Source organism: Pogona vitticeps, chromosome 2, assembly GCF_051106095.1.
Source record: "Pogona vitticeps strain Pit_001003342236 chromosome 2, PviZW2.1, whole genome shotgun sequence".
NCBI lineage: Eukaryota > Metazoa > Chordata > Lepidosauria > Squamata > Agamidae > Pogona > Pogona vitticeps.
Genome location: NC_135784.1, coordinates 18,820,038 through 18,830,103, shown reverse-complemented (window position 1 = coordinate 18,830,103; position 10,066 = coordinate 18,820,038). Strand labels below are relative to the sequence as shown.

The 10,066-nt window shown below is 46.0% G+C and overlaps 1 protein-coding gene across 2 annotated transcripts in view; it reads left to right on the top strand.

The window, feature by feature from the left end:
* The window catches only part of LOC110091515 (uncharacterized), a 20,136-nt gene continuing 10,070 nt past the window's right edge, over positions 1-10,066 (top strand). The window contains exons 1-4 of one of the 2 annotated variants that reach the window (XM_078388129.1): positions 1-1,505; positions 4,033-4,958; positions 5,936-6,041; positions 7,688-8,744. In XM_078388129.1, coding sequence (XP_078244255.1) covers positions 4,149-4,958; positions 5,936-6,041; positions 7,688-8,727 — 1,956 coding nt within the window. In that variant the 5' untranslated portion in view covers positions 1-1,505; positions 4,033-4,148 and the 3' untranslated portion in view covers positions 8,728-8,744. Of the gene's footprint in view, positions 1,506-4,032; positions 4,959-5,935; positions 6,042-7,687; positions 9,723-10,066 lie in introns of those variants that run through there. The other variant, XM_078388128.1, reaches the window with a different exon arrangement.

The window sequence follows — 10,066 nt, the reverse complement described above, 5'->3', positions numbered from 1 at the left end:
AATAAATAAATAAATAAATAAATAAATAATGCAAAATCAATAATGGGATAAAATGCACCAATATAACAGAACCCATTGTTGCAGGCGATGCTCCTACAATGGAACTGCTGGATAGCTCAGTGGTTTAGCTCTCTGTCTTTGGAGACAGAGTTGGCAAGTTCGATTCCCCACCTGTACCTCCTGGACATGGGTTGGACTTAATGATCCCCTTGCAGATGATAATAACAATTTTAACTAGAAACTGCTGCAGGAACAGGAAGCAACAGTTAGAACTGGACATGGAACAACTGATTGGTTCTAAATTTGGAAAGGAGTACAACAAGGCTGTATATTCTCTCCCTGTTTATTTAATTTATATGCAGAGTACATACTGTAATGTGAAAGACAGGACTGGATGAATCCCAACATGGAATTAAGATTGCTGGAAATAATAACAACCTGAGATATGCAGACGATACCACTCTGATGGCAGAAAGGGAGGAGGAATTAAAGAACCTTGTGATGAGGGTGAAAGAGAAGAGTGCAAAAAATGTTCTGATGCTAAACATAAAAAACAACTATGATCATAGCCACTGGTCCGATCACCTCCTGGCAAATAGAAGGGGAAGATATGGAAGCAGTGAGAGATTTTACTTTCTTGGGCTCCAGGATCACTGCAGATGGAGACAGCAGCCCTGAAATTAAAAGACTCCTGCTTCTGGGGAGGAAAGCGATGACAAACCTTGACAGCATCTTAAAAAGCAGAGACATCACCTTGCCGACAAAAGTCCGCATAGTCAAAGCTATGGTTTTTCCTGTCATGATGTACGGAAGTGAGAGCTGGACCATAAAGAAAGCTGACCACCAAAGAATTGATGCCTTTGAATTGTGGTGCTGGAGGAGACTCTTGAGAGTCCCCTGGACTGCAAGGAGAACAAACCTATCAATTCTAAAGGAAATCAACCCTGAGTGCTCACTGGAGGGACAGATCCTGAAACTGAGGCTCCAATGCTTTGACCATCTCATGAGAAGACTCCCTGGAAAAGACCCTGATGTTGGGAAGGCAGGAGGAGAAGGGGACGACAGTGGATGAGGTGGCTGGAGAGTGTCTTCATCGAAGCTACCAACGTGACTTTGACCCAACTCCGGAGGGCAGTGGAAGACAGGACGGCCTGGCATGCTCTGGTCCATGGGGCGTCACGAAGAGTCGGACACGACTTGACTAAACGACAACAAAAGAAACTGCTGCAAAGGCACGTGAACTCCTGAGCTTATGCCTATAGTCAGGAGGAAAAACAAGAGGTGGGGTAGAAACTTCCTTCCACTCCTGGTGTTGCCTCGATTAGGCAGGGGTTCCCTGATTGGGCTGGGCTGCGGGAATAGTTACACCCACAGAGTTGCGATTCCTAGAGAGGCCCGGCTTGGAAGGGGTTCCCCTAGGGGGAGGGGAGAAAGAGTAACGGTTCCGCTTCCGGTCGGGGATTCTTCGCCAGCCTTGCTTTCCAGTTGGGAATTCCCCGGAGCGGGTGAGAGGCGAGGGTTGCCCTGCCTGCCCTTTAAGGAGGGCTTCTTGCAGGGAAGGGCGAGGTGGGGGGGGGGGGAGAGGAAAAGCAATCGGGGGGGGGGCGAGCGATGGGCTTGGGGGGTCCCGAGTTCTCCCCCTTCCCCAAAGGGCTGCTTCTGTTCCTTCTTCCAAGCCCTCGTTTTGGCTCCTCGGGGGACCCGATCCACCTTTTCAAGAGCAAACCTACCTGTGCCATCCGTGGACTTGCACGGGCGATGGCGGGTGCAGCAGAAACAGCCCCCTGTGCAGGCTGGGCGGGTTTTTCTTTCCTGGTTGCCAACTGACCGGGGTGGGACAAGTGCCTCTGTCTGTCCCGGTGGCTTGACCAGCCTTTGGCTCCGTTGCCAGCCTGGAAAGGAGCCGGAGAGAAGACGCCTCAGCCGCTAAAGGGTGCAAAGGAAAGGCTTGCCTTGAAAGGCAGAAAGAGCCGAAGTAAACCCTATTATCTTAGATAATCATCATCATCATCATCATCATCCTAGAACTGCAGAGCGGAGGGAGGGACCCTATGGAGTCCAACCCCTTTCAAGGAGGCACACGGTGGGGAATTGAACATGCAACCTCTCCACAGCCAAAGACCTAAACCCACTGAGCTATCCAGCTCTTCATGGAGGCTTATAAAGCTGTATAGTGTTATAGCCTCAACGTGACCTCTTTACCCCTTTCTTCCTCAGTATGCCTTAATCCTTGAACTGCCCCACCATCTATTTTATCAAGGCGAGTGCAATCTCCTATTCTTCAAGTGGGCTGCGTTTAGGACTGTGGTAGTGATGATTCTTCATTCTCAGGCCATCTCACGCCTCTTCAGGAACCAGCTAATTTGTCTACAAGTTAGGGGTGGCGTCCAAGATCAGCCAAATAAGTTATTTTGAAGGCCCATGCTACCTGGTTTTTATTCTTCTGTGACCTTTGAATTTAACATTTCGTTTACATCAGGTTAAAGTGACAGATATTAACAAATAAAATACGTACCTCTATCTTGGTTTTTATTTCAATCCAAATATTTAATCCATCTGTGCCATCATACACTTAGTAAAGACATAGTAACAGGTAGGAGAAATGGTATACAGTATAGGCAACTCAGTTCTGAGATGTGCATCCATGAGGAGCCATAATGGTCTAAATCTGTTTGCTACTACTGTAGTACCAGTTATGAGAAATTATAAAATGTACAGATTGTTACATCCTGATCCTCCACGGCAAAACAAATAGGAAAAGGATAAATATGTATTGATTGAAGAATCTAGGAGGCTGGTTTGTCAACCTTATTCATAAAATATCAATACTGTAATTTATTGTATTTTTATTGTTTTGTACTTGTTTTTTAAATTATTTTTAAATCGCATTGAGTCCCCCTGCTGGAAAAATGTGGGGAATAAAATATAATAATACAGTACTTAATTATTTTATTCTAATTATTTTATTCCCCACCTTAAATGGTGTCCCTTAAACATTTGTGTGTCTTTCCATGGGTAATTGCAACTAATTGATGAGGTGACAGGAAGCATGGGATTTGCATGCCTGGAATTTAGATTTGCCTCGGCATCCTCTCAATTAGCTACAGCAAGCTAAGCAAACCTGACTTGCATACCAAGAGGATTATAGACAATATTTCTGTAACAATTTAAAGTTTTCAAGAATGGTCATGTGTACTTATATTGTGATTGTTCCCCAACCCACTGCAGAGGGAGTGAACAGAGGCTGGGAGCGAGGGGCTTGCTAACACTACTTAGCAAAATCACCAGAGAGGTGAGATTCGAAACCAGAGCTTCTTGATTTATACAGTGGTGCCTCACATAGCGATCACTCTGCATAGCGAATAAATCGCTTTGCGACAATGTTTTTGCGATCGCAAAAGCGATCACTTTGCGATGGTCCCTATGGTGAAATTTCGCTTTGCGATGATCACAGGGAAGCGAACATTGCAAAGCCCCCATTTTCGCACAGCTGATCGGCAGTTTCAAAATGGCCGCCAGGTAAACAAAATGGCCGCCCGCTGAGTTTCCTCGCTTTAGAGGCACCGAAAATGGCCACCCCTATGGAGGATCTTTGCTTAAAGGCTAGTTTTCAGCCCATAAGAACGCGTTAATCGCATTTTAATGCGTTTCTATGGGCTTTTTATTTTCGCTTAGTGATGTTATTGCTTAGCAGCGATTTTTTTCTGCACGGATTAACATCGCTAAGCGAGGCACCACTGTAGTTACTTTCTGTAGCTGTTATGACATGGCAATTCTCACTAGAACATCTGTTGCCTTTGTGCTGGATCTTCTGTTAATTTAAAGCAATTTAGAAGGTAAATTGAGTACCCAGTGTGTGTGTGCAAGGTGTAGCCTGCACCATTAAATTGTAAACCACCCAGAGAGCGTTTTAAGTGCAATGGGGTGGAATATAAGCAACACACTTGATTGTGTTTGATGCTCCCTGCTTTGTTTCATCCCACTTCTCATTTTTTCTATTGCTCTCTTCCCCCCATCCATCTGTTCTTCTAGAGATCTTAGTGAACTGGAACACTGCTGCAAGACATCCGACAGTGGGTCCTTGGTAGAAAATCAAAAGCAGGACTTTTCCCTGGCCTTGAAAGGTGGACTTTGACCCATGGGAAAAAATGGCTACTGAACAGGAAATGCAGCCAGTGTTGGGTTTCAAGTTTCAGACTGCATTCGAACAAAATAGGATAAAAATGGATGAGCGATATCAACCTGGAACTATGTATGGCGAGGAACCTGGAGAAGAACATGTCCCTCATGGCAGCTATGCTGGAAATATCAGGGAATGCCTCTCCAGATGGCCGGAGCAGCAGGTCAAGTCGGAGCCGGGGGAGAGGCTGCTCCGGCAGTGGGAAGACCAGTGGCAGGGCTTCCTGAAGACTGTGGAGTCTCCCTCTTCGTCCGAGTGGGAGAGGCCAGGGCTGCCGGACGCGTCGGCCCCGTGGGGCGATGCCCAGGCCTTCCTGGCCTCCTTCGAGCAAGTGGCCGAGGCCTGCTTGTGGCCCAAGGAGGAGTGGGCGGCCCGACTCCGGCCAGCCCTCCGAGGAGAAGCGGGCCAGGCCTTCGTCCAGCTGGAGGCCAGGGACCGAGAGGACTACGGCAAGGTGAAGGCGGCCCTCCTGCGCAGAGAGGCTCTGCGGAGAGAGAAGACCCGGCAGCACTTCCGGAGCTTCGGCTACCGGGAGGCCGAAGGGCCGCGAGCGGTTCACGGCCGGCTGCGGGAGCTTTGCCGCGGGTGGTTGAAGGTGGAGAAGCACACGAAGGAGCAGATCCTGGAAGAGCTGGTCCTGGAGCAGTTCCTGGCTGTCCTTCCGCCGGAGGTCCAGACCTGGGTCAGGGGACACGGGCCCGAGACTGGCGCCCAGGCGGTGGCCCTGGCCGAGGACTTCCTGGGGAGGCCTTGCAAGTCGGAGAGACTGGAGCAGCACGTAAGGGAATAAATACTCTCAGAACGTAATTCACTTGTCCATAACTCTCATATAATAATAATAATAATAATAATATAATTTATTGTCATTGTAAGTATATACACAGTATATCATACAACGAAATTCACAGACACCCAGAGACCAGACACATGCACACACATAACATTCCCCAAACACTCCCCACCCACTAGAAATCCCCCACTAAAAATACAAACATCTACACCTCAGGCCAAGTAACACAGTCCAACTAATTATTCACTACTGGTGGTCTTTAAGCTCATTATTAATTGCAATTATAGCTCTAGGATAAAAACTATTTAGAAAACGTGTGGTCCGAGTCTTAATTGTTCTATATCTTCTGCTGGACGGTAACAGTTCAAAAAAGTTATAAGCAGGATGGGAAGAGTCTCTCAGGATGCTGTGTGACTTCCTCAGACAGCGGGATGTGAAGATGTCATCCAGGGTTGGTGGCTGGAGCCCGATGATATTCTGGGCAATTTTAATGGTTCTCTGTAGAGCTTTTTTGTCCGCTACAGAGCTACTCCCAAACCATATCACCTCTAAGTCTTCTCTTCTGCTACTTAAACAAACCCAGCCTCCTCAACTACTCTAACAGTAACAGTAACAACAACAACAACAATAATAATTGGGTGTCATCAATGACAATCTTTTCCAGGATTTTCTAGATAGAGAATACTGAGCAGTGGTTTCCCATTCTCTTCAACTGGGGGAATTTCTGGGACTGTGCAGCTGGCCCAAGGCTACACAGGCTGGCTCTTCTCCCAGGAGGCCCAGTGGGGAATTGAACTTCCAACCTCTGGCTCCACAGGCAGTTCCCTAAACCACGGAGCTATCCAGGCAGCTAGAAACAGTTCTATATTCATTATATATATTCATATGAAGAATGTATGGTTTCTTTAGTGCTTTTAATTTTCTGTCTCTCCCTGTGTCGCATAAAGTCTTGGTTTCCATTTCAGGTCCCAGTGGAAGGGTTACATTTCTCTGAGGCAGAACAGGCTTCCTTAGACTGTGAGCAGGATCGGGTTGACTATGAGGCTGGCGAGGGAGTTTCCACCTCTGTGGGTAAGGATTGTCAATATTCCAAATACTTTGATGCTCTGTACAGTGGTGCCTCGACTTACGAACGTCCCATCATATGACCATTTCGAGTTAACGACCAGCTCCAGCTATAAAATTTTGCTCCAGCCATAAAATTTTGAACACAAAAAAAAAGGGTGGGGGGAAGGCGGGAAATTCATATTGCTAACTGTTGGCAGCGAAGAGGTCTGCTTCTTTGTTGCTCTTTCGCCCCAGCAGTGTAATTGGAGGAGGCTTGGAACTGCCTGGTAAGGTAAGGTGCTGATTTCTGCTGTTTAAAAACTGTTGTGGGTGTTTTTGCAGTGTGGTTTTGGGCTGGGGGGATTATGTTTCTGTGTTGTAATGTGTCTTGCGGGGTTTTTTTGAGGGTTTCCCCCCATTTCCGATGGGTCTGTTTGTTTGTTTGCTCCCCCCATTTCTAATGGGACTTGTATGCTTCCCTTGCTTTTTGCTTTTTTTTCTCTTTGCCTTTCTGATGTGCTTGGTTTGTTTTCTTTGCATTTCCGATGTGCCCCCTTTCCTTTCTTTGCATTTCCAATGTGTTCCCTTTGCTTTCTTTGCACTTTCGATGTGCTCCCTTTGCTTTTTCCTTTGTTTTCTTTGTATTTCGAATGGGTATTGCACGCTTGATTGCTTTTCTTTTCTTTTTCCCCCTTCGGCTTGTAGGGATTAATTGTGTTTTCAATGGGTCTTCAAGTGTTGTGGTTTTTTTAAAAACTTTTTTCTTTGGCCAGAACGGATTAATTACATTTCAGCGCATTCCAATGGGAAATGGTGCTTCAACTTACAACCATTTTGAGTTACGACCATCTTCGGGAACCAATTAAGTTCGTAAGTCAAGGCACCACTGCATATTTGTGTGTTTTCGCTCTGAAGTGAGATCTGTTGGTCTGAACTTCCTGCAGGACTCCAGGTACTTTATCTGTCTCTGCTAGGTGTGTGTGTGTGGGGAAGGTAGAGCATACCACTAAAGGACCGGAGGGGACCTTTTCAATGAAATGCTTTTTAAAGACCCATATGTTGGAGATAGGCAGGGTGCAGGAGATTCTAGAAGCCATCAACCCCTGGTTATAGTACAAAATTATATCTTTAGAAATAAGAATTTATTTTATTTTAAATATTTTCCCCCTTTAGAAAAGGACCCAAGGCAGCTTACATCATTAAAAACACATTAAAAGCAAAACGCCAGTAAATTATTCAAATATTTGAAATAAATATTAAAAATATTATTAAATTTACAAATGTTATGAAAAAGCAAGGATTAGAACAAGATTTAAAAGCCACAAAATAGAAACCATCCCGTTTTAAAACCTCTGTAAGTCAGTCAGTCAATCACGAAAGTGAACCCTGTCTGAACAGAAAGGTCTTTGCCTGCTTGCAGAAGGACTGCCAAGATGGGGGCAGCCTGGCTTCCAGTGGGAGGGAGTTCCAAAGTCAGGAGTCCCTCTACGAAATGCACCTATGAAGGTGGCAGAACTCAGAGAAATGCGTCCTCCTCTCATCTTAATATCCAGGCAGGCTCTTATTATTCACACTTCCATCAAGTTAAGAAACTCGCTGGGTGAACGTAAGCCAGTTCCAGGCACTTGAAGGGTCACCTTCATTCCCTTCTTGTCCTTCTCTTTCCACAGGTGAAGACTTGCTGAGTGCAAATGCGAGGGACCAGCCAGAAAGTGCTGATGAAGAAGGAGCAAAGTGGGTAAGGGTGGAGAGCCCAGAAGAGGAGGTCTCCCAATACGGTGACCCAGAAGAACCTTCTCAATATCGGAAGTGTTCTGGTCGACCTCAGAGAAGGTCTCCAGTGGAGAAAGGAGGAAACGCCATTCATGGTGAAGGCAGCGAGCCTCGAACCTCAAGCCCACAGAGAAACCACACGATGAACCGAGAGGTTCTTGAGATGGTGGGTAATGGTAACTTCCCGGACCACTCAGAGATCATTCAGCTTCAGGTGACTCACAATGCAAGCTTGCCGTATAAATGCTTGGACTGTGGAAAGAGCTTCAATTACAGCACCAGTCTCATCCGACACCAGAGGATTCACACAGGAGAGAAACCGTACAAATGTTTGGACTGCGGGAGATGTTTCCGCCAAAGTTCGGGACTCACGATTCATCAGAGGATCCACACAGGGGAGAAAGCCTACCCATGTCTAGACTGTGGAAAAAGCTTCCGGGTGAAATCTCACCTTCTTAGGCACTCCATAGTACACCAGGGAGAGATGGGAACCATGCCCTATACATGTTTGGAGTGTGGGAAGGGCTTCCGCTGGAACGCCAACCTCATTACGCATCGGAAGATCCACATGGGGGCAAAACTCTTTGAGTGCACAGAGTGCGGGAAGAGCTATTATTCCAACATGAGACTAGTTCAGCACCAAAGAGTCCACACTGCCAATAACCCATACACTTGTTCTAGCTGTGGGAAAAGTTTCTGCGACAGCAGCGGGCTGACCAGGCACCAGAAGATCCACACGGGGGAGAAGCCGTACAGCTGTACGGATTGTGGGAAAAGCTTTAACCGGAACTCCAGCCTCATTTCGCATCAGAGAATCCACACGGGAGTGAAGCCATTTCTGTGCATTGACTGTGGGAAAAACTTTAGATCCAGATCGGAACTTCAGAGACATTACATGATCCATGTGGAGGATAAAAGTGATACTGTAAAAGCCTGAGCGGTGGTGATCCCGAGGTTGCTGCCCAAGAGAAAATGGATGGGGAACATCTGTTAGGAAAGAGTAGAGAAAGAGAGAGAAGGGGAAAGCGAGATCAACTCCAGGAATATCATAAAGGCAGGCCTTGTATTGAATTATCTTGGTCTCCCAACTTCGCAGTTGGCAACTGGTGGTCCACTGAGAGGAATTATGGGAATTGTAGTCCTGAAGGATGTGGAAGGCATTCATTGACCACCCTGGTTGACTCAACAATCCTTTGCAAAGGAACAAGAGTACAAAACAAATCAAAACGATGTTGGGGTCTTCTCTTGTCCTCCAGGTGAATTCATGGAGAGTCTTAAGCAGAATTGTAACAATGCTTTTGTTACGTTTGAGACAATCTGCTGTGTGCGTTTCTAAACCTTGCAGGATTTGAAATTTGAACTGAATGTTGTCTCTGTTTTTTTGTTTTTAAGACAGAAATGCTTTTTTTGGCGGTGGACATTTTCTCTTTTAGGCTATTTAATGCCATCCTGCCATCCCCTTCTTGGTTCTGGGCTGTGCCACATCTGAGTGGCGCTTTGCCCGGGATGCTCTTAGTATTTACAAAGTTGTGAAGAATTCGTGGCTGTTCAGATCCTTTTATACTCCAAATTCCTCTAATTTTGCCTGATTGTTTTTCACACTAGCTGAGGCTGAGGGAAACTGGAATGCTCTGTTTAAATCCTGTTGCTTTCTTTTTGAAGTCCTCACTAAGTCAGGAAGCCTTTAGGCCTGAGAGGCTGAAATTTAGTAATCTTATTTAATATCAAAATTTTCCTCCCTCTTTGTTCTGAGAGGGCACACTTTTCTAACAATCTCATCTACCTTTCTTTCAAGATAACCCTTGTCTGCATCCAAAAGATTGTTCATTTTATATTATGCTTTGCATGATGTTCCATAGGTGGAAACTCCCCCCCCCCCCAATACTTTACATATTCTGAATCCATTATTCAATAAAGTTGGTTGAAAATGCACTCTGGTCCATGCGCTTGTAATCTCGAGGTTAGACCACTGTAATGCGCTTTATGTGGGGCTATCTTTTAGACTGATGCGTAAGCTTCAAGTGGTGCAGAATGCAGCAGCCAGGCTCCTTAGTGGGGTGAGGAAATATCAGCATATCTCTCCCATTCTGGCTGCCTTGCCCATTCGTTTCCACATTGATTTCAAAGTTTTAAGGATGACATACAAAGCCCTAAACATTTTAGGACCTCGATACCTAGCGGAACGCCTTCTCCCACCTAGATCTACTCAAGTCACTTGTTATAGCCAGGAAAGACGGCTGAGGAGCCTAACACCGAGAGAGGCCTGGAAAGAAAGA